At 38.6% G+C, this 24,041-nt stretch overlaps 3 protein-coding genes across 4 annotated transcripts; 1 reads left to right on the top strand and 2 right to left on the bottom strand.

Moving 5' to 3' along the window:
- Positions 1 to 3,028: 3,028 nt before the first annotated feature.
- On the bottom strand, positions 3,029 to 7,158 carry Ald1 (fructose-bisphosphate aldolase). The gene is made up of 4 exons (XM_022841718.2): positions 6,829 to 7,158; positions 4,554 to 4,698; positions 4,184 to 4,377; positions 3,029 to 3,949 (listed from the first exon to the last, which is right to left on the bottom strand). The coding sequence occupies exons 1-4, from the start codon at positions 7,005 to 7,007 to the stop codon at positions 3,376 to 3,378; spliced, it is 1,092 nt and encodes a 363-aa protein (XP_022697453.1). The 5' UTR covers positions 7,008 to 7,158; the 3' UTR covers positions 3,029 to 3,375.
- A 6,247-nt stretch (positions 7,159 to 13,405) lies between these two features.
- rngo (DNA damage inducible 1 homolog rngo) lies at positions 13,406 to 23,970 on the bottom strand. 2 transcript variants are annotated; one of them, XM_022841716.2, is made up of 6 exons: positions 23,747 to 23,970; positions 21,953 to 22,139; positions 18,149 to 18,262; positions 17,188 to 17,663; positions 16,772 to 16,901; positions 13,406 to 16,497 (listed from the first exon to the last, which is right to left on the bottom strand). In XM_022841716.2, exons 1-6 carry the CDS (start codon positions 23,825 to 23,827, stop codon positions 16,244 to 16,246), a joined length of 1,242 nt encoding a protein of 413 aa, XP_022697451.2. In that variant the 5' UTR covers positions 23,828 to 23,970; the 3' UTR covers positions 13,406 to 16,243. The 2 variants fall into 2 exon arrangements, with proteins under 2 accessions (XP_022697451.2, XP_022697452.1); XM_022841717.2 differs by having other exon boundaries at positions 16,772 to 16,919; positions 23,747 to 23,966.
- LOC111265223 (uncharacterized) lies at positions 19,169 to 21,509 on the top strand. Its single transcript, XM_022841715.2, has 3 exons — positions 19,169 to 19,665; positions 19,882 to 20,108; positions 20,321 to 21,509. Exons 1-3 carry the CDS (start codon positions 19,540 to 19,542, stop codon positions 21,072 to 21,074), a joined length of 1,107 nt encoding a protein of 368 aa, XP_022697450.1. The 5' UTR covers positions 19,169 to 19,539; the 3' UTR covers positions 21,075 to 21,509.
- Positions 23,971 to 24,041: the final 71 nt, after the last annotated feature.

Here is a 24,041-nt window from a genome sequence, read left to right on the forward strand (position 1 = left end):
ACAACGAGATTCTAAAACCAACTGATAAATGTGTTCGGAACACTGCTACATAGCTAGAAAAATAAAAATAGTAATCAATCTATGCTAAGTTGCGTTTCGATTAATTTGAATTTCCTCCTGGTGGGAGGGGAACTAATTCGAAAAACGTCTGCCGTCGACCAGTCGAAGTATTATTTATAAACAGCACTAACCTCTGCAATTTCTGAAGCGTATTGAACACGGAGTGGTCTATGCTCGGATAATTAGATTGCTGTCGAGTAAATTGAACAAATATGGAGTCTTTTTGTAGAAAGATACCGCGTTTCAAATTCACTCACTTGTCCCATGTGGATAATTGCAAGAGGGTCCTGATAGTAGCGTTCCGCACTATAAGTCAACTTGTTTTCGATGTGTTTCGAACTTCCCTGAAGGGTCTACCCTGGCCATGTTTTCATCATTTAATTTGACTTTTCCCGTCATACGCTTTTCATATCTTCGTTTTTATTCTCTGACAGTCTTCTAATCTTACAGATTGATCATCTACAACTTTCTATTCAAATATGGTCCGTTTTTAAGTTGAAATTATTTTTATGTAAGTGCATTAATACAGACGAAGTGAGCCCGCAACCAAAATAAAAAATCCACGAGATATTATATAAAAGTACAATGGCTCACTTACAAAAAGTTTCTAATTGATGATAGTATTCTATTCAAAATTTTATTGTAGTATTTTACGATACCCAAATCATAGACATGATAGATTTTATATTATTTCTCATTGCTGAATATTATATCGATATTATGTGCAATTAAAACACAATTTAGGGAGCCCGAGGGACATTGGTGGGCTGTTTGAATGACAGAAACATCTTCCTTGTTGTAAAGTTTGATCTTCTTACATCAATGAAGTTAACCTAACAAAAAATAGTTGAGCAAAATCTGTTGGTTACATCATACGCGTACAGCATAAAAAATATGTAGCTTGTACAATTGAGCTCATCTAAGTCGAGAAGAATGGTCGAATCTTAAAAAGTACTTAAAATAGCCGAAAAATTTGCCATGACTATACAGTCTTAACCTCTAGCAGTGTTTGCTAATGTTCTTTTTTTCTTAAAATATAAACAACAGAATATTTTTCTAGAACTAATTCGTCAAATACTGGCTTTGACCGTGATCTACGCAGCTCTCACATATGGGTAGTTTACAATTATCAAGTGCTATTGGGATTATAAGGTCGTGTCCCCCTTAGTTTATGTTACATTTTATAGATTTAGTTTTTTCTTTATTTTGCGTTAAAAAAAAAAAAAAAAACTCTGTTTTAAACGTCTTGTCGCCAAGTTTATACACCTATAGAAGTCAAGAAAAATGTTTGAACCGTTGCCGAAATTCTAGGCACATACATACGATCGTATCTCGTTATATACATATACACTGTGCCTATTCTACAGTGTAAGATTATGAATTTATCATACTTTTATTAGAGTATTATGCCCTTCGTAGAGTTTTAAGATTTATTCGTTGAGGCCGGTTCCGTGGGTCTGCAAATGGGTTCAAAACTGACCGAAAGTTGAAAATATTTCGCGGCTATTGGTCGGCAACCACCCATCACTTTAATTAGTTATGATCTAATTTACCCCGATTAATAGAACCGAATTGAATTTTAAGATACATGGATAAATGGAAAACGTACGTTATATAGTAAAACTTTTTTTTGGTTTCAAAAAAAAAGATTCTTGGAACTCACTGAAAATAAATTCTTTGTTAACAAAATTTTTTAAACAAAAAAAAGACGATGTTACAACACGTCGTTCCTATGATACGATTATTAGCTTTGATTAAACTTTGTCGCTGTGAGATCAAAAGTTTATTATTGAAAGCAGGATGATTGACCATCATTAGAGAGGTATGATTATAGCTCTATTATTATAAATACCGCACACCAACTGTGTATAGCAACAATAGACATGGAAATTGCCGCCAAGACCGGCTGTTCCGTCCTTTCGTTTTGCAAGATTAAATAAAAGGAAGCACATTTTTAACAGTGCTTATGTCTTAAAGAAATAACAAAGCAAGCGAAAAAATTAAAAAGCACATTTTTAACAAACAGCCCTACCACATGATAAAGTACGTCTTTTCTAAATCGGTACCATTTATATACTTCAATTTTTCAAAAGTAACGTCCACATAAATCTTCATGCATAGGAATTCTCTAGCTTCTGGATGAAGCTAGGTTATTATGAAGCTACGCTGGTTCTTCCCCACAATAATTCTCCCTTCCACACAACAAGTCAATAGTTGTTGTTACTATTGCAACCTAGGCCTTTAATCGTTTCTATTAAATTCTATCACCAAATCAAATCTAGCTTATGGAAGTCAAAGAACGCTTTGCTTTAGCCCATTATCTTTATTGATGTCTTGTCTCATCGTTATTTTTATTGATCTGTTGTCTCATTTTTGTTTATAAATTCTATCATTAAATCAAATTTATCGATGTCTCGCATTTTTGTTTATAATCTCTTGTCTCATTTTTGTTTATAAATTCTATTATTAAATCATCAAATTTATCGATGTCTTGTCTCATGTTTGTTATCATTAAATCAAATCTAGCTTACGGAATTGAAAAAACGCTTTGCTTTAACCCGTTATCTTTATCCGTTATCTTTATTGATGTCTTGTCTCATCTTTGATATCGGCCCACACTGGATGTCTCATCTTTGTCTTGTTGATGGAATACATATATATGTTCGTGTTGCGTGACAACACATCGTATCCCTATGTTAGAACTATGCTATCAGCAAAATTATCATCGAAAACAGACTAGTTGCTTTGTCATGACCCTATTAGTTGCTTTGTCATGACCCTATTTCTTTCTATAGTCGTATATGTTTGAATGAATCGATACGAGTCTTTCTCTAGGTAAGGACTCCCATGATTCTTCGACACGTCTTCAATTCGTCAATACAGACTTTTTTACTGATACAATAACTATTTATTCCTATATACCACACCACAACGGATCCCGGAGACTTATCAAAATAATTAACAAGTGTTAATCAATCCGTAAGATCATAATGAATGGTTTATTATTTTGCTTGTCATTCCACCACGATGGAGCAATATCGTTTATTAAAACTTAAATATTTGATTTTTGGTGCAGTCGCGGCGTTTCTAATATAATAAGATTATTTCGTATATCGCGTATCTCAATCCGGTTACTCGACCGTGTGCCTCATATGGCTTTCCCGTTGCCATAAAAGACCTGCGTGTTCCTCATATGGCTTTCCCGTTGCCATAAAAGACCTGCGTGTTTCTTTCTGATCTCGCAGAAATCGCTTTTTTTTAATTACTGTATGCGTTCATTATGGCATGAATAATTATTCTCAAGCTCTACGCGATTTAGTATTGGTGGTTCTTGACAAAGAGGGTATCCTCAGCGGCAGCACCCTTGACGCCGCCTTCATATTTCCCAAGGCTAGCATCCGAGTTCGCCTTCGCACGCTTAAGGAACTCGTCCTGGCCGGCCTTGATGTTTTCGTCTTTTCCGCCCCATGCCTTGATGGCGGATGCCTGGAGAGCGCGGCCGTACGAGAAAGACAACGCCCAAGGCTTCTTCCCTTGCAGTTTGTTCATAGCGTCAAGGTTAACCGACGCTTCTTCTTCGGACTGGCCGCCGGAGAGGAATACGATGCCAGGAACAGCAGCTGGCACAGTGCGCTGCAAAGCCGTGACGGTGGCTTTGGCAATGTCAATTGGTCCACTCTTCTCCGCGCAGGACTGGCCTGGGGTGCACATATTCGGCTTGAGCAGAGTGCCCTCAAGGAAGACATTGTGATCGTTGAGAGCCTTGTAAACTGCAGCCAGAACTTTCTCGGTAACCTTTTGGCAGGTTACGAGGTTGTGATCGCCGTCGGGAAGGATCTCGGGTTCGACAATTGGCACAATGCCGTTCTTCTGGCATTCCGTCGCATACCTGCGTGAACAAGATCCATTGGTAAACGCCCTAACCTGATAAATGCACATGGAAAAGATTATTCGATTCGTAAATCTACCACTAGGATAAAGCTATTCTTTCTAACTCTTTCTTCTTGCTGTATGTAGTAGTGTATGTACAATACCTACAGGAAACACATTTTGGTTTTAACCCTTTGCGCAGCGAAGAGCCACGGAGCAATCTTAGCTTGACTGCACAAAACTTGTGGCGTACCTGGCGAGAACGTTGGCATTCTCGAGAATAGCGAGCGGCGTGGGGGCATCTTTGCGGATGCGGAGCACACATCTCCATTTGGCGAAGCGGCAACCGTCTTTGTAGTACTGAGCGCAGCGCTTGCTGAGGTCGTCAAGTCCTTGAGTGGTGGTTTCTTCGTTAGTGCCCATCAACGGTACAACACCAGTGTCAACCTATAAGAGCACCGAAAGGACGAAATGAAAGATACCAGCCACAAGCAACGGAACGACGAAATGAAAAATACCAGCAACAAAAGGCCTTAAAATTGTTCCCATTATATTTAGCATTCATGTATTGACCCGACTGAGTTCTTGACTTTATTTTATAATGAAAAAAACCCAAATAAAACCTTAATTCCAGGAATAATTCCGCGGTCCTGAAGGATCTTCACGAAGGGTGTTCCATCGTCGGCCTTCTGATAGAGAGTCTCGTGGAAGAGGATCACTCCAGAGATGCATGAGTCCATCAACTTGTCCGAGGTAAACAGTAGCTGTCTGTAATTTACAAAAAAATTAAAAAAGTAATTAAAAAAGTAACCCACAAGAGTCCTCCTCAACATGTTATCCCCACCCACACACATCACTGAAGTAAGTAGAACTATCTCCCAAGTGTACATACAACTATCATTGCTCCTGTTAATCCTGATACAACTTTGTACATCATTGCGCCTGTTAATCCTAATACAACTATTACACATCATTGCTCCTGTTAATCCTGATACAACTACTGTACAGGTATTGTTATTGCTGTTGTTAACAACCTTCAGTATCTTATGTCTTTAGACCTTTGCACTATACCGTGTACTGGTAACCGGTGTAAACACAGTAGAGGCCTCCTTTTGTTAAAAAGGCTTCTAAATTGCAGTCCGTCAGCCTATTGGTATACCGTGCGATCTCTACTGCGATCTACGATCTAGTTATTTGTATAGCGACCAGAGAGCTAGTCTCACCTGGCCTTCTGCAAATACGCGTGAAGGATGCAAACGACAGCTACATGGTGATGTACAGTCTTGGAAGGCCGTCATCTCGTACTCATACTCAAGGGCGGTACCTATTCTCCACCTCCATTTAAATTGCTATGAAACAAACCCAACGTTGTTGTACGGGTCAACTATTATATTTCGGTATTTATTTTGTTGCTGGTGTGAACGATCGCTGTTACCAAATCGCTTGAAGATCAACACAATCTAACTTCGGTAATAAATTATAGGTATCCTCGTATTAACTCTTGCTTGTTAAAAAAAAATGTCTGTGGATGCGAAGGTCCAGGTGGCCTTAGGAATGTTAGATGGTAATGGCAATGAAGCAGGTCACCAACAAAATCTTCTAATTCGCTGTTCACTACCTTTTTTTGGTTATTAGTAAAACTATAATAGGTAAAACCATGATACCTTTTCTCTTATTACAAGCTACTACATGGTCGGTCATTGCCCATTTGATAGCCATTTGCAACTGATGTTACTGTTGGGCGCGGAAAAAGTACGTTCACCGTTGGCGATGGGCTCCGGTGCATCGCTACGTCGCTATATGATTCTTACCGAGTTTTCTGAAAAGCTAAGGGGGAAAGAAGCAGCGCCATGTGCCAATAGTAAAGAAGTCGAGTGCAATAATTTGATAAGCGAGGACAGTTGCGTTTTAGCCAACCAGGCCTACAGCGCAATCGATGGATTTACGCACAGCTATGACGTAGAGACTTGTTTTTGTCCATTAAACGCAATGGTTATGGCTAGCATGATCTTAGAGCTATCACAGAATAGCATAAGGCCCCGTTACTGACACTAGACAATCGGCAAATTTATGCTTACATAAATTTACGTCGAACGATAACCAAGCAATTCAGAATTAATTGAACGAGCACGCTATGAAATCGCTGCCGCCGGCCCAAGAAGGTACTCGGCCCGGCTAGAACCTTTCATTGCGGCTACTGACAGTGAGACAAAGCACGTTATGAACCGTAGTAGAAATTCGGCACTAGTTTTTATTTAGTTTTAAACAGACATCGTAACCTTCGGAGATCCGAAATAGTAACCGTGTTATCGCACAGTGCAATGTGACTTGGAATAGGAAATACTGGTTTCGAACGAAATACTGGTTTCGAACGAAATACTGGTTTCGAACGAAATACTGGTTTCGAACGAAATACTGGTTTCGAACGAAATACTGGTTTCGAACGAAATACTACTGATATTATATCAAGTTTCGAACGAAATACTGATATTATAAGTTTCGAACGACATTGAAGCTATGAAACCTCGTATAAACTTGCGAAAAGGGGAATCAGTTACCGATACAATATCAAACAACGATATCTATTAACGCTCGAGGCACTTTGTTGCTATGGTATAAAGTTCCTGCGCCGTCCCTTCTGATCTGCGGCCCAGCTGTTGCCAATAAAATCCTTTTCGATTACATTTTTTTTGCCATAATATTCCTGTTATCGAAAAATTCCCAACGAAATTCTCCCATTTGAGGACCCTCGCCCTCAATAAATGAAATCGTTGATTGAACTCCTGCAGAACGCAGCATAAATTAGAACTACTAGAACGTGTAGTATTATATAGAGGAATAATATAAATTCGTACGTGTAGTCTTATATAGACGAATAATATCTAAATTCGTACCAACCTGTATTTGCGACGAAGATCTTCCGTGTTCTCAGCGCCGATAGCCTGAAGGCGCTTACCCATTGTGCCTGTCGACTCATCAGCAGCAAGAATGCCCTTGCCAGGGGCGACGATTTTGTTAGCAGTTGCGCGAAGTTCAGCTTGCAGCTCCGGCGACAAATAATTGAAGTTACCGGCCATTTTCGAAGTGTTTTTCGAGGGCTTCTCCGCAAGTGTTGTTGTTCAATTATGAGAAGCACTGCTTAGACCGTTGGTTTCAATAACTGGACTGACTTGGGCAGAATGCCACACTCAGAGACTCGCTGTGCGTGATCAACGACGCAAACAGGCAAGACGTTACAGGCGAAGGCAGCCACAAGGAGACAATCAAGGACACGGCAAGATATCCGCTGGCGACGCTGCGATCGGCATAGCATCAATTGAGAACCAGCGGCTGCGGTGGCCCTTACTTCGCTGGCGAGGCAGACGACCGCGAGAGAGAGGTAAAGGGTCAGCTGGCAAACGGTAAGCTAAGGGCGGCGTCTAAGGGAAAGGGCCAACGCGCGAGAGGCTTCTATGCGAAGCGTCCGATCCGCGCAACCGGCACGTAGTAACCAGGTGCCGGCTTACTGGGTTGGTGGCCGCTCGGTTTGCGGGACTACGTGTATCCCCTGTTGTTGATGCTATTGTCGCTGTCGTTGATGCAGGCAATTGGCTGCAAAGTTACTATTAATAGGTAGATAAAAACAGCCTCGTACGTGATGCGATTGTGGGAAACATTTTGTGGAAAGGCGGAACAATTTAAACAACGGATTTTATGAGACGTCGACTCAAGCGCATGGTAGATAAGGGTAAGGATAGTCTCACTACATCGATTAGATCTGCATTGGCTTCATTTTGATGGATATCAGTGTAAAGAGCGAGATTATCAATTCAACACAATGATTACTCTTTCGATACGATTTTTCCTTAGGAACTTTTGAAAAGGATATTTCATTATCACAGCAGATATTGCTCACAATTCATGCCTTGTACTCTCCAATGAGCAGTAATATCACACCTGATTGACTATAATGCTAAAGACAAGGAAAAACCCAAAGTCCCAGAAACAAACTGTTTTCTGTATTTTTAATTCTACACACCGTTTTATTTGCGTAAATCGCGGTTGTAAAGTAAACGCCATATGAGCAGAACGTAATAAAAGACCTATTTGGATTTAACAATCGCTTTGTACTTACTTGAGGATTCGTAAAATTCGTCTCAAAGGGACACGACTACTCGCGCGAAAAAATTACGATTCACGATCACGATTAAAACCGTTTTTTCTTTTCTCTAACCTGAAACAAACCAGAAATCCCTCGTCAAAATAGAGCTAGTAGCGTTAAAACATACAAGTCTATTACTCGCGATAAGCCACTAATAAGCGACCCCTGACTCATTCGACAGATTTACCCCGATCTTCAAATGATATGATGTTGAAAATTGCACAAAGCTCGCCTCACTTTCCGAGAACATTTCGAAATTTCAAGATATGAATGAACACAGCATTACTACATACTTCGTTTTCTGAAGTCATCAATCCGTAGTTGTTGTCAAACGGTTGTTTCTAGCTCAGCGCTTTCAAGGATCACGCGCTTTTATCGGTTCCATTCATTATTATTCGTTACTGTCACCAGTTCTGTCAAACTTAATAAGAACACAGATAATAACAGTACCTTGCAATCTCGACATTGGTAAGTTAGCTCGAATACATTAGTGACATTTGATGTGTTGTTATTCATTAATTTTATACCGGCAACTAGACAAAATGAAATTTTCTCTAATCAAATGGGACCTTCTTGAATGAAAACTCTCTTACAGCAGAAACGGGTCGGGAGATCTGCGTTACTGGCCGAAACTTCATCCAGGTGATTTGCGTCTTTCCCAAGAAATACAAACCCAGTCTCATCATCGAGACTTCGGGTCCTAAACGAAACCAATAAGCTGCATGTGGTACCCATAGTTAACCCGCGCAAATTAGAAACCGTTCTGCTTTATGCAACATTAGAAGTAGGGATAGCGTACGACTACGACAACGCGCATCAAACGATTGGGAAATCTTTCGGCTAAATGGAAAACCTTACACAGCGATTTTCTATCTTTCTTTTGCTGGAAATTAGGTCGCAAGCTGGTTTAGAATATCTGCCAGGAGGAGTCTAATGGCGCTATTTGTAATCAAACTTAACGAATTTCCCACCATGATTTGTAAATGAATCTAGACAAGAATCTGCCTTTGCCGATTTAATAAAATCGGCAATCCAAATAATAATAATCCAAAAATAATATTTAATTTTCATCTACAAATCTCGATTTGACTAACTCTTTCATCTGTAGTGTAAAGCTCCTAGCAACTGTAAATATGTTTAAGTTAGTTTTGAAGTGTTTAATATAATTTAGATATTTGATGGCTCTCTAAACATATCTGAAGATGGTTTGTCCTAATCACATTTGTTTGCCATTCCCTTATTTTCCAACCTCACATTTGTTTTCCTTTTTTCTTGGCCAAACATATAGATCCATCTTAACGTGACTTTGGGAGTCCATAATTATAAACCATTGGCATATCTAGCCATTGTCAGAGTTTTATCCAAAAACAAAGGAACACATTATTTTTAATGTTAGTGGGCAACTAGCCTCATTACATGAAACCATTAATGTGTCCTCTAAGTATATAGAAAACCGCATTATAACATAGCATGTAGAACCGATATAATGATCATCTGGTCGTTTCAAGAAGTGTTTAGCCTTCTTAATGAAACACAGACATGAAATGATTATATTCCAACAATAAATTATTGTTGTCTTAATACCTTTCAGAGCTCCAATCAACTTTTACCACCTACCACTAATGCATAGGGAAATAATTACCACAGATCATAGGTCTATACTCATTTATGAAATGTGAATTATATATGCATATACAGATTTGACGACATAGACGTTTAAAGGCCAATCTAGACTTATTGATTGATCGCTCGTAAATGTAGCATAACGAGCTCGATGAAAAACAACCGAATTCAGCCATTGTATACTAGTTTTATAACGTAACTATAACGATTTTTATACGTATCGTTTTCTGACACAAACCTGAAATTCATTGGGATTTTGAATAAGCATCACCTTCTGAAATGCACAGTTATGTACGACTAAGACAGAACGTGATTAACGCCTTTGCTGTCTTTTGGAATACGATCTTTTATTTCTTCAGATACACTTTGCCTGATAGGCGAGATTAGTGTTGATTCAGCTTCGAAATTCCAAGGAGGGGTTCAAAATATGATGTTGGCTAACGAGGTGATTTAATAGCTGATGATGTTAAATGAATGATGTTAGATTAAAAATTTCAGTGATTGTACCAAAGTGATGCCTTTGTTAGGCATGTAATATATATATATATATATATAAAATGTTAGGCAAATGATATGAATTGTATTCTATGCAAATCCAAATCTGCTGTACATATTTAGAATACACAGCCTATTAGAGTAGTAATTTTTGAAGCCTTTATGGGCTTCCTGGGCAGTACAATGCTCAAGTGAGGGCATCTTACGCTAAACTCGCTCAGTCGCGCCTTCCTCATCATAGCGGCAATAGACAGCAAAGTAAGTAGATGCTTTAATAATTTTCCATTATCATTTATCTGAATGAGCAATTTCGGTTTAAAAGCAGAAAGAAAAATTACCTACCTAATTAACACTAGAAAAGAATTTTCCAGAAAGCCACAAAAATGCCGATCTCCATTAGTTGTCTTATTGATAGCATGCTGCTGATGACAAACGTATTAATTACGAATCATTTGAACTGTTCAGTCAGTATCAGGCACTACTCCGTATTAGAGACGAGCAGACGAGGTAAACGTACAGGATTGATATTGACAGGATTGACATAATTTGAATGATAAATGAATTGTGCAAAACAGATTCATTGAAAGAGTCGATAACAAACACTAAAAAAACTGATAATGTCCGAGGTCTTATCATTATGCACTAGCACGCTGCTCTTGCAGAACGGTTCGGCATATGACCGTCAAAATACCTGTATGGGCTTGAATTTTATGTAGCTAGGGGAAGTTGCATTTCCCGGCACCGTAGCTTGTCTTTGACATGGCAGTAACACAATTAAATACTTTTGAAGTACCTTAAAAAAATAATTGTTTTTCCGTAGCAGAAGCCAACATTTAAATACACTTATTTTATTTATATACATCTTGTCCAATATTAGCAAGAACCAGCGACTTTATTCAAAAGCTGTGCATTTTTTTCAGCACCGTACTGCGCACTCAAGAATAGTACTTTCACCAACGTTGATACGCGGACGGACCCTGAAAATCAGAGAATTCGGCTATCTTTAATGATAAGAAGCATAATTCAGAATGAACTAGCACAGGACTGTGAAAAAACGATCAAATCGAAAAATATTTTCTACGACTTAATCCTCGCTTTAGTGGACGCTCTCTAAAAATGCAATCCATAAAAACTAACGCATTACGAGCCTAGTGCTTCCAAATAAGCGCCAATATTTAAGTAGAGATAGCTTTTTTCGAACACTTAGTAATTTTTTTCATACTTAAGATTAGTAAGATCACATTTTAAGAAAAATTCTTTGTTGAGTCCTTAAACCACTGCACTTCGCTGCAGGTATTTTCGAAGGAAAGGTTTTCTTTTGTCTGTTTAACGCAGCACCTGGGCTGCCCAATTTCACCAACGTGTAAAAAAACACAATAGCGAATCAAAGGCCGGACATGGGCTTCCAAGCCTAACGTACTTGTTGAAAGCGCGATATATCGTTTTGTAGTACGTACTGGGCTAAGGAAGACGCACCAACACATGGTTTTGAAAGATATAAAAGAACTGTTTTTCTGAAAGTGTAAGAATGCGCCAGCCTCGAAGATCAACCACTGCCTTTGGCTTACAGCCTGTTTTATCCACAGTTGAATTTCCCCAGGTATTTGCTTTGTCGAGCCTCCCTCATCAGTATCACAGGGTCATTTCTGCATATTCATTCATCCGCTACTAATAGCGGGATTTCCTTGTGCTAAATGCCCTTTTTATCAGCCTAGTATTTTGATCGTGTCCGATAGATCGTGAGGCATACGTGGATATAGACTATGGAAGCTTCTGGATTATCATTTTATATATCTGGAACAGCTAGTTATTAACTCTAAATGAGACGTAGCTGCAGCCATAGCAGTAGGTCTGTCTAAGCAGTAACATCAATGACTGTTTCAATTAGCTCTGGTTTGCATGAAGTAGTTTTTTTTGGTTACTTATAGCTGTTTTTTTTCCAGAACCTGTCTGGCCCGGTGCGGTTGGGCTGATCATCGACTTGATCTAGGTCAAAGACTTAATTTTGTTTTTTTACAGCCTCTTTATTTTTGGCATATGGTCCTATCTCGCACAGGCTGAGGTCTATATTAAGAAAGTGCACCATTTTAGATTTTATAAAACACTTGCTACTTAGGTTCAGCTTCATAGAGTGTTCGAACAGACGAAGTAGAACCAAAATTCCGTATTAATTCGAAAGCGCAGATACTACACCTACATTTATCTAATATTACCCTACTTAAACGTTACATTCATTATCTGCAACTTTATAACCTCCTTTTAACATCTGTCTGTTTCTGCTGTCACGAAATGCACGTTCCACCAGTCCGCAGAGCTTGTTTGTTGCAGTCTCGTTTTCTTGCCAGGCTTCCCTACAAATAGCGCGTTCCTAATCTTTTATGTATCTAATAGTTTTGTCCCAGTAACAATGTAGCAGTAGCGTGTTTGTCTGCTAAACCTCAGGCCACCTAATGCGGTCCGGATTTTAAACTGGACATAGATACATTTTGTGTCTCGCAGAAAACTAGTCGCCTGAAGCAATACTTCAAAGCAGAAGCGGATGTAAAATCTCGAACATTTTATATAAAGGTTGCCTTTTTCAACGGTTAGCCAAGTTACTTTGGTCTTCTTTGAATTGAAATGTACTTTCTGGACGAAGTAGTATTCGAGCTGAGTATTTTTTCCTTGACAGGACATTTTAGGAATTCTAGTAAGCGAACTGGTTTCTACATCTTGGCCTATTAACAAAATGTACTCATGGAAATCTTTCAATTCAGCATTCTCCTCCTGGTTTCTCTGTAAAAACATTCTTTCAAAAAATGTACAGCTGTTTATCTGAGTTTTTGTCTTGACTTAATTTTTTTGACCTGTTCCGTTTTCAAATAGATGGACGCTATAATGATGTTACCAATTATTTTAGATTATAAAGTCTAATAAAAGCTAAAACAAATTATTTTTATGAATGAAATCCTAACCTATGGAATAATGTAGCTTAAGATGATGTTTAAAATATTGTGAAAAGAGATACCGTGCACTTGGCTATTATAATTTGACAGACTTACGATTCATTCCTTTCGAAACTAAATCGCAAAAAATAGGAAATCGAATAAAATGAAAAGCACTATATAGACTAACGTTTCTAATGACGATGTATGTGTGTACGAGAGCTCAGCTAGTAGTCCCAAAATCATATTTTGAATAATTGATGTGCAGAAGAAATCAATGACAGGGATCACATAAATACAAAATTGAAATATATATTTCAAACGTATAAAATGTTACAATTGGCTTGTATGAACGTGTTAAAAACAAAAATGTCCTCTAAGTGTACCCTATTTTAACTTCATTAGCATCAAGGACGGTTATTTGTACGACCAATGAGAGCCATTATAAGAAAACCTGGTCCGAATTTTGTCCCCCTTATTAAATGTTGTACTAATCTTTCCAATAAACTGGTCGTACAGCGTCGCTTACGTCTAGAAGGCAAGAGCGCTAAGCACCTGAATAACTATAAATGTCCATATCTTCAAAGCCTGCTCGGCGCTTGATACGACTTTAGTGGGAGGTGAGCTCAACAACCGACATAGAGCTGGAGTGTCACTCACGGTGCCAATATTATACATTATAAAACACAGTATTTTACAGAGAATAAAAAACAATTGTAAAAGCCAAAATTCTCAATTTGATGTAGTCCGCAATCAAATATTGTTCTTGCCCATTTGATCATTGACAAAATGGCTTTCTGCTACAAAGAATATGTACTCAATTGATAAAGTGATATATTGCAAATGTATAAATTTATACTTTCTAGAAAAGGAATACTGAACATAGTGTAGTATTTTAATATATATTTTTAATTCAATCGTTGCACTTGCCGTACACATTGTGATACGGCCCAATTCATTACAAGGTCTTGTCAACCGGCTACTAAAGTATTTGTACTGAAGTGAAAATACTGTTCTGGTTCTGAGAAAATAAGGTAACGATCTGCGGGAAGCACTAGAGAACTAATAAGGTGTGCATTCAATTATTCCAAAACAATATTTGCTATTTTCAAGTACAAGTCACATTGTGCACGCTTTTTTTCACCATTTGCATTTGTTAGCTAGACAAGTCAAAAACGACGCTGAGCGAAAATTCGTTAAAGGTCTTCAAGGTTAGGTTTGTAGGAGTTTCTGGTGCTTTCTCAAGAGCTAAATTAATTGCAGTAGAGTCCTGGTGCGCTTTACAGGCGCTGCTTTCGATTTAGTGCGTGGTAGGTCGCGGCGCATTCGATGCCCTATTGGTGCCTGAAACGGCCCGAGTGCACGCCTTCGTGTCGATAACGCCCACATCCGCTTCGCCATTTATGAACAAATTTCAATCATTTCCTGGGTTATATGTGCAAGGTACATTGTCTCCTTCCCAATATCAACGCTACATTAACATGAAATAACATAACGCAACCTACCTTATTTATTGCTGATCAAAATAGAAAATTCACACAAAACGATTTTCCAGTAATCAACACAACACTACCGCACCTATTCGAATAGAATGCAAGTACTTGCCATACGAAATTTCACAACATGTTTAAGACACAATTAAGAACAACTGTAACTACCAAAACTAATGTAACTTTCTTCATATAATAAAATATAGACTGATTCATATCGCGTTTATGAATACGGTTACTACAACTCAATATTTTTAAAGTCAGACGCAGTCATTTTTCTCTATTCATCTAGTTCGACATCTAATGGAACAGACGTTCACTTAGTTATCAACTGTTTCATCCTCGCAAGCTTATTCTTCTCCTGGTTCAGTCATTCATTGTGTTCATATGCTAGTGTTCGATCATATTCTGTCGTATCCATGAAAAACCACTTACATGTTATACCAAGTTTTTATCTAGATACATATAATTCACAAAATTTAGAGGCTTACGATTGACGATTAAAACAGTAACTAAGATATTGGAGCCAAAACTCTGCCAAAGCAAGAGCATGTATATTTCAACCCACCTTTGTTTGGCCACCTTCGCTTTCGAGTTTCAAAGTCTGTCATCATTTCTATATGCATTATTATATTTGTATTGTCTCTTTATCTTATAAGATGTTTACCGTGCAATACTGACCAATGAAATCAGCTAAGTTGATTAACTTCCGATTTCATTCTAGCGGTACCATGATTTCTTCTACGCATTTATCGTATATAATTAACATTTAAACACTAATGTTACCGTATGTATATAGTCTTTTTTACCCATGTTGTCATGATTTATTCAGCCTCTCTATCTTATTACCATTTTGTGTACTTATGTATACTCCTATTTTATCCAACCTTCAATATTTCAAACTTTCGAACGGCTCACTTTTGGTGTCCCCATAAAACCTCTCTAGTGATAAATTTATACCTAGTTCATTCATTATCAGGGAGCGTGCCAGACAGCGGCCGATCTGTAATTATAGTGTTGCGGATAGCGAACATGCTATTATAGGTAAGCTGCCACTATTTTTTTCGTGATACGTGCAATAAAAATCAATTCCGTAGTTCTTTGGACCTAAATAATTTCATCTTTAACTTTAGGCGTATCACGTCCGTTTTGACGACGCGAGCACTCATTGAGATATATATGAGACAACAGATGCACCCATGGAGCTGTGAGCAAGACCAGCTAATATCACGTACCTTGGCGAATGTAGTATCATTAATACTTAGTAACGCTAGCGATTCAGTCATTCTTCAAGCATTCGATGCACTCCATCAATGCACACAAAAGAGCATATTTGCTTTCTTGTTTCACATACATTCATTTGTTTGTTGATGGATTAAGGACGCCATTAAGCGTTGGGAGGAATTGGAATTTTTCAAATTGTTTCTGCCGCCAGCCGCACGTTGCTACCAGCGATAGTATTCTTCCAATTCGCTTAGAGTGTTTTGGTCAGAAGTGTTCACAATTAGACCATCTCATCGACCACCGCAACATTTCATCATATAGTCTTCCTCAACTCTTAAATGAATTATATACAGGTTTATAGTGTATTATAACGTAGCACTGTAGTGAATTATGGCGTGTGATGATATGCTGCATGCTCATTTCGGAACGACGAACGACTTCGCGAAGAGCGCACCAATTGCTCGGTTTTTGTCACCTTTCGCAACGGTGAGCTCTTGTATCACGTCATCGCGCTTGAAGCCCATAGCGCAGATTTCGCTTACGACCTTTTCGTCGTGTAACACCCCGTTGGTACTGTCCTGGTGGCCAGATAGTAACTCTTTTCGCGGTGTTACGACGGAGCTCGTCGCTTGGGAAGTAGAAGCGTCTGATGTTGATGATCCAAAAGCACCTAGTGTGTTACAGTAAAGAATAGTGTGGTTAAGACACTTCAAAGAGATCAAATGATGTTATTCGTAGCGCCCCCTTTGTTGTGATGTCTAAAATAATTTTAATACAAGATCGAAATTGTTTTCAGTTTATTTTAACACATATACCCTACTCGAAAATACAAAGAACAACGATATTTTCTACCAGCCGTTTTGCCATTTAGGCCACTGCTTCCAAGCTGTCCAAATCGTATCACTTCTGCGATGGCTATTGAAAAGGTTTTCGAAAAAACACACCTGCCGACATGTTGTCTTTTTGTGCACCCTCGTTCATTGGTTCCATGCCAAGACGTGCACAAGTAGGCAATTCGGACTCGGGAAGAAATCGGGTCTCAGTGCCGCTTGTTCCAATCACTAGACAATCGCGCTTCAAATCAATGACACACTGTGAACATTGGGGACATTAGACAGCTATTAACAAAAAATGAGGTCAAAAAAGGCTATGCTTCATTTTAATTTACCACCAAGATCAGCGTTTCAAATAACTCTAGTTTAAAAGAACTAGAGATTACCCCACGGGTTTCGAATAATAAGATTAGTTCCTAGTGCTTATTCGCTACTAGAAATACGTAATAATTTTATGTGCACTATATGAATAGCACTTATAGCAAGTTCGCAGAAATTACACAGGAATCGACGTATGGTTGACTAACCTGATGACGTTTGAGCATATCGAGGCCTAGCAACATATCTACTGTCTGATCTTCTAGAACCGAGAAGCTCGTATTGAGGTAATCCTTCTCGATCTCAATCGCCACAAGGTGAATGCGTCCGATGATTTTTTGAGTTCCAACGCCTTTGGCAATGCCTGCCCAGCGTGGATCAACGAGTCGCATAATTCCACACCGTTCAGCGCAAGCCGAACTGATGATGGTTGACTGTGCCCCGGAATCCACGAAAGCCTTCACCGGATGCCCATTCACCCGGCAATTGATATACAGCATCGTGACAATACCAAACGATTCAGGATGATATTCCATGGCAGCCTCCATGTTTGAGTTAATATTTTGTTGTCGGATATGTTCCGCGATCAGTTGTTGCGCCTCTGGGTCAAACGGATCGGCCGAGAGCATCCGAGCTCGTTCAGCTTCCTTTTTTTTTACTTCGTCTAACATTTGAGTAAATGGTTCTAAAAATGGAACAATCGGCATTGTGGACTTTTTATATTAATTTATCAATTTGTTATCTAATACCATTATCCGTAACGCGACAATTCTCAAAATATCCTGATGTGATTTTTCCCAATTACAGACCTAGGATTTTCTTGCTGGTACTTATTTCTTTTAGTACATTCTTACATGCAGCTTGCTTTGTGATGCTAAAGGCCAGCATCAGTATAGAAAAATTACACGGCTAAATGACAGAAAACCCGTGCCACAAATGTTTATATAACAGACTGAATTCGGAGTAGGGTCACAGTTATAAAACTCGATTTTGTTAACAAATACGTTTTTCAAAGTCACCTGTTTCCTCTGCATTGTGTCACCATTTCCCCTTAGACGTAACAACGAGGCAACAAAAATTACTTTTTTCGTTTCTTTTTCGTAGCTTTTATCAGTTGACGATATCGCGTCATAGCTAATATGATCTTAGAAGAATGTTAAAGTTACTTACCAAGTCCAGCTATAGCAGCATCTGCAAGTGATGGGTTGGCGTTTCGTAAGGCGGTCAACAGCGGAGGATTCGCCAAAAGCCTATCACGTATCTCAGCAGGATTTGCAACATTTACTGTAGGGACATAAAGCAGCAACGATTAGTTAAAAAAATGACTAATCCTCTTATAAGTGTTTAAAAAAACATGCTCGTACAAAAACCTAGGTAATTATTACAGCAGTCTCGATATAATATCTAATGATTTCATACAACTTTTAGATGTGTCGTATCCGAAAGCTAGTTGAGGATAAGAACGGACGAGTGCACAAATTACGACGGTCATATTTACAAGAACAGATTTTTCTTCGTCTCAGACACGTTTGTTTCGACATTGCGCTATACCTGATTTTTTAATTAAGAGAAATACCGTTTAATAAATGAATTTCTTGAAATAGTTTTTGGAATATGATCTATACAATTAAATCGCGCAGAAACTATGAGCATGTATGTTAATCAAAAAAATCGAAATAATGCAAGGATACGAAAAGCATATGCTCATGCTTCAATTTATGTTACAACTTGTTCGCATTTATTAAACAAATCTATGTTTCCTTCTATTAGACTGCAAACGTATTTTCAAAAACATCACAAAACCTTGTTCCGCAAAATGGTAATAAAGCGATAGGACTACAAAAGCAGCCTCGCGGTTCCCGAATATAATTGCTATAACTGGCGATAGCAAGTTCGATTGCCATTGCGTATTTTACCGCACGTAAAGAATGATCCTTCTCTTAATTTGAGCTTACTGGTAACTTTTTGGATGAGTCGAAGAGATTTATTCTTTAGACACTAAACTTTTAGATGGGTGACAATTTCTGGTCGTCTGAATCGAATCAAACCTCTTTATTTAGTTTAAAAAGATACATTTTTACACAAAATCTCCCACCCATTTGAAGGCACTCATCTTCATCATTTTTCTTGGTACTACTTTCCCTTGCCACCGTAGATTACCATGTGTCGTCTGCTTAAACATGTAAATAAAAATATTTGCTGAGCAAGCGCTCATTTCATAGTGGCTGCTGTGCCTGTTATCGACTAATATTTAAAATTTTGCGCATATTTGATATTCATTGGAGTTCATTTCATTGCCACTAACAAACATTTTAGGCGCAGTTTGAACTAGCTTTCAGCTGGTATTGTAAATTATATTTATGCCGTGGTTAGTCGACAGCTGCGGCTCTAACCGTACGAGGTTCGATAACGCTAAGTGAATCCAGGCCTTTAAACAGAATATACATGTTTGATTCAGGGGTGGCAAACTTTTCTGATATAGTCTAATCAATTAGTGCTCGTAAGATAACCACACAGTGAGTGAAGAACCGACAGCCAGGCACTTTTTTTCGTTAGGCACGATGTCATCGAGCCCATTTCGTCTTCGAGGATTATCAGATACTTTTCTGTCCAAAGCGGATATGGTGTTCGCTGGTCTTGGTTTACTCGAGAAGCAACACGATGACTGGGCCAAATCTCATGCAAAGGTAAATAATTACACCGCGTAGCAACAACAAATGTTACGCCACATGACTGTGACTGTTCAATACTGAGCCAAGCATCGAACGAAGGCAATTTTGATTAGCCTTTTTAGGCAATTTTGAAAGACACATTTCGTATACTGTGCGCAATGTGTACTTTCTCCCGGCGATATGTCGTTGATATGTACGCCCTAATTATGAAATTTTAATCACTTTTTTCAGAAGGGTCAGCCTTCTCCTCAACAAGAAGAACCAGATACTTTACGGAACAGTGAATTTTTAATTCCATACTCTCGAACCCAACTTGACAGGCGGAACCAGAACGGCGACTTACGAAAAAGACTTTACAAAAGCTCAAATCAACAGCTCTACAGTTCCAGAGATCATCAGTTTCTACACCCGCGAGATCTGCCATGCTCTAGTCGTTCGTCGAAAGTCCCAGATCATAGGTAGTACGACACTGCGATAATTAACTAAAAGATTATTCGTCGCTTTGTTGCAAATGAATGTGATAGAAGAAAATATCTTACTTTACAATGAAATGTGATTCTGTCGAATTGTAGCAAATTTTTCCAATAAGGTGAGAAGTATATACATATATATACACCAATAAGCAGCCGTTTGGTGCACAATATCTGATTATTATTTTTGATCAATGCAGACTCCATCCGGAACGATGGACCAAATACAGCCTCGACTCGGTTTCGGATAACGACCTCTCGGACCGTGGCAATGCAGCAGCTGCTATGAATTTTCTTCAAAAACAAGCTACTGCTTACAACAAAGACAACAGCCAATTACAAACCTCGGAAGGAAGACATACATGCGGGTCTTTTAATTCTAGTGACCTCCGTGCTCACTTTTCGCCTGGGTCTATTAACTTCAGCAAACGATCCCGTCGAATAGAGGTAGATCAATCAAACGAAGACGCGCGACAACCAAAACCTCTACCCAAAGTTCTTACGCATGAGAGTCCGCTATCAGCCGCTCCTCGTCGAATCGTGCCAGAGCACGTGGTTGGTTCTAGAAGCAGTCCACGCGCCATCATGAAAAAACGTAGCATTGTGGGTCCAAAAACCGGAGACGGGGATCGCATCAAACTTAGCCATTTAGTCCACAACGAGGACAGCGACCTCGATCATCACATGCACGTAAACCAAACTAGAGCGGATTCTACTGCTACCAGTAACGTTCCGGACATTGGTTTCGATGTCACTTCATCACGTTCTTCTAGTGCGAACAAAGGCGAGAAGGCAAAACAGATGAGTGCGTCGAATAATGAATCCGGTATCAACATTAGTAAAGAGATTGACGACCCCGAAGCAAGACTGACTAATTCGCCCCCTACGGTAGTGAAGCGTCGCAGATTTCGGGGAGACACAAGAACACGTAACATGGATGAGGATGATGACTAGCACTCAAGCAAAACATTGTGTAATAGCCTCACGACACAGTTTCACCTAAGAAAAAGGTTCTTATTGGCGACTGTTACAAGCATAATACCTTGAGAAAAGTATTTTAATATTTTATCATTAGTGTATTCATCATCAGTTGATAATGTTTAATACCTCTGCTTTTAAAGAATATTTTTGAAGTGCGCACCTGTGACTATGACTCAGGTGATGACTGATAGTGGCAAAGCATTACTATAAGCAAGAAGTGCTAGGCTATACCGTAGATGAAAAATAAATGTTTCCAAAGAACAATTTTGTTGTCTACAACAAAATATACACAAAACACAAAAATTATTTCCGAAGTTTACTATTAGGTTTAGCCTATTGAAACCTACTTTTCGAAGGTGCGCTAGATTGAAGCAGACCGATTGCAAAAAAATCATATGAAATATTTCACTTGAATGTCATTATTATTTCACTTAATTTAAAAATAACACTTTCACTCAATTAACGTGGCCTACCAGTACGATAGCCCTCTCTAAAACTTATAAGTCAATAGCTCAATTTATTCAATGGCAAACCTGTATTGCGAAAGGTAACGGTTTGCAACATAAACCGGTATAGCTTCTACAGAACTCATAAAGGATCTTGCAATGGAACTGCCTTGATTCATTGCCACAAAGGCGCATATACAAGATTGCAGGATCAATTTATCTGTCCCATAAATGCACGTCCTATAATGGAGTAAAGATACATTAAGTAAATACCTAACCTATTTGAGTATTTCGTCCGCCAAGAAATGTTTGCTTGTCAGTTTAACGATGACCACTCTGTGAACCTAAGGTGATAAGAAAATTGAGAAACATAAAAGCTTGCTGATGGTACGACACAAAACTTACCGGAACCTAAGTCCATTGGCTCTGGTTCGGGTGCTGCTTGGGAGGTGCCACCCCTATTGACAAGCAATATATCCCCTTCGGAAACGCCCTGCTCCGACAGCGGCCGCTTGTCTCCTACAAGAGGCCGCATATTGTGAAGCAAGATAATTTCGTTAGCCGGGATACCGACCTCAGATTCGGCCAGTGCCTGGAAAGTACCCAAAATACATTTGTTATCACTGTCACCGAAGCAAAAAGGAGAACATGTTGTACTCTCGAAGGCCCCTCAAACTCAAGTTGAATTTCTTAATTATCGAAGTAGTAGTGTACATCGCAAGAATACGAGAATAATGTTAAGTCTCTATTTAGCCGCCTGCAATCTATCCATAGAAGAAGAATTTATTTCACAGATTTCTCACAGCAACAGTGTAGCAACGAATTTGAATAAAAAGCGTGCAAAATGCTTGTGATTGATTTTACGTATCATTTAAGCGTAAGGCCTCACTGAATTGCAAACATAAATCTTTCAAGAATTATCATATTTTATTTATTTGTAGTACCTAGAGTAACATGCTTTGTTAATTTTTTTAGTCTTTCGACTTAAATAAAAAATTAAAAATATAAAAAACATATATATAAATGCTGTAAAGATACTCGATCGGTAGACAACACTTGTAATTATTAAATGTTATGGGTGTACTTTATTTCTCAAAAAGCAGACATTTAAAAAACTTGCGGCGTTCGTGAGAGCTCTGTAAACCGACAATAATCCTAAAACCTTATGTAAGAATCCTGATTAGAGTTCTGGAAACGACATTTGCAATAGTTGCTTTCCCAAAGACACGGTCTCGTGAGTAATGTGGCGTAAAATAGGTGGTCTGTCTCTAGCCTCGTATAATGCGCAATAAAAGTAAGACATCGTAGGTGAGATCAGTTGTGTGGTGCTGCGATTTCCAGTCTAGTAAAAACGCATTTAATGAAGTGCGCAGAGAATCGTAACGGAGCAGCTGACGATGTTGTAAGTACTGAAAAGCCCTTTGCTATTAGCTTGCTTGCATTCTTGCTTTATCGGTTCAAATAAACGTAAAAAAAGTTAGCAGAAATACATATCCATAATTATTATATAATATATAATAATAATTATATATCCAATGCACCGTCAAGTTTTTATGTACAAATTAGTTAAAATAAGTTCTTAACAATAGAATTCAAGTAACGTTTTGAATCTTTGAATGATTATTCTAACTATTAGCTGACACATAAGAGTTGAAATCCTTGGAAAACAATAAATTTGAGATTCACCATAATGGACGATACGGAAAAATGAAAAATTAAATTCTTATAGCATTAACCGATATTAGACAATGAAACAAAAACAAATCTGGATCGAAGTTATAAATGCTCCTCACAAAGAACAATTATATTTAAAAAAAAAAAAACAATTTCAAACCTATCCTCGAAAAGTCATGGCAGCTTAACAAAAATAGCCTAGTGAACTCTGCTGCTGACTGCTATGTCACGTCACAACTAAACGTGACACAAGCACCGCTCAGCCTCCTCTATATTAGAGAAAAAGATGAGGTAAAGTTTGCTATTTCTAATTCTATCTTTGGTATCTAAGATTGGATCGATCTCTTAGTTCAATATGTCAACCATCAGCAAGTTTCCCCTATGACAGTTCCCTATGTGCAATAAGTGCTCACCGAATTTATTCGCATCACCACCTGTTCTAGAAAGTTCTTAGGGAAAATTACATTACATAGCATTGAAGCAATACCGGCCACTTACACCACCGTAATTACACTGACGACAAACCTTGAAATTTTCGAGTTCCATGTCGGCAGGAACTTCGAGGACATACACATCGCCGTTCACCGTACTGAGCGTTACCTTCATTTCGAAAGCAGATCGACAAATAGACCATACGCAACTTAATTTTACAGCTATAATTATCGATAAACTTCAATCGGCAATCAACAATTTCTAATTTTTGTTTCGATAAACTGTGTTGAGCAGAATGAGTAAGCTGCTGTTAGCAGCAAGCTATAGAATGATGATTCGGATCAGTTCGCCGGCAGGCAACGAACCAAAACAAATACGGAGGGCCACT

This window comes from Varroa jacobsoni, unplaced genomic scaffold (assembly GCF_002532875.2).
Source record: "Varroa jacobsoni isolate VJ856 unplaced genomic scaffold, vjacob_1.0 scaffold_945, whole genome shotgun sequence".
Classification (NCBI taxonomy): Eukaryota; Metazoa; Arthropoda; class Arachnida; order Mesostigmata; family Varroidae; genus Varroa; species Varroa jacobsoni.

Excerpts from the sequence above, each read along its gene's own strand:
- LOC111265223 (XM_022841715.2), top strand. The coding sequence starts at position 19,540 with ATGTCATCGAGCCCATTTCGTCTTCGAGGATTATCAGATACTTTTCTG. Across the intron at positions 19,666-19,881 it reads GGGCCAAATCTCATGCAAAG|AAGGGTCAGCCTTCTCCTCA; the intron begins GTAAATAATTAC and ends CACTTTTTTCAG. Across the intron at positions 20,109-20,320 it reads TCGAAAGTCCCAGATCATAG|ACTCCATCCGGAACGATGGA; the intron begins GTAGTACGACAC and ends TGATCAATGCAG.
- rngo (XM_022841717.2), bottom strand. The coding sequence starts at position 23,827 with ATGAAGGTAACGCTCAGTACGGTGAACGGCGATGTGTATGTCCTCGAA. Across the intron at positions 22,140-23,746 it reads TGGAACTCGAAAATTTCAAG|GCACTGGCCGAATCTGAGGT; the intron begins GTTTGTCGTCAG and ends GGTACTTTCCAG. Across the intron at positions 17,664-18,148 it reads TGCTGCTATAGCTGGACTTG|AACCATTTACTCAAATGTTA; the intron begins GTAAGTAACTTT and ends TTCCATTTTTAG.
- Ald1 (XM_022841718.2), bottom strand. The coding sequence starts at position 7,007 with ATGGCCGGTAACTTCAATTATTTGTCGCCGGAGCTGCAAGCTGAACTT. Across the intron at positions 4,378-4,553 it reads GAATTATTCCTGGAATTAAG|GTTGACACTGGTGTTGTACC; the intron begins GTTTTATTTGGG and ends GTGCTCTTATAG. Across the intron at positions 3,950-4,183 it reads AATGCCAACGTTCTCGCCAG|GTATGCGACGGAATGCCAGA; the intron begins GTACGCCACAAG and ends TTGTTCACGCAG.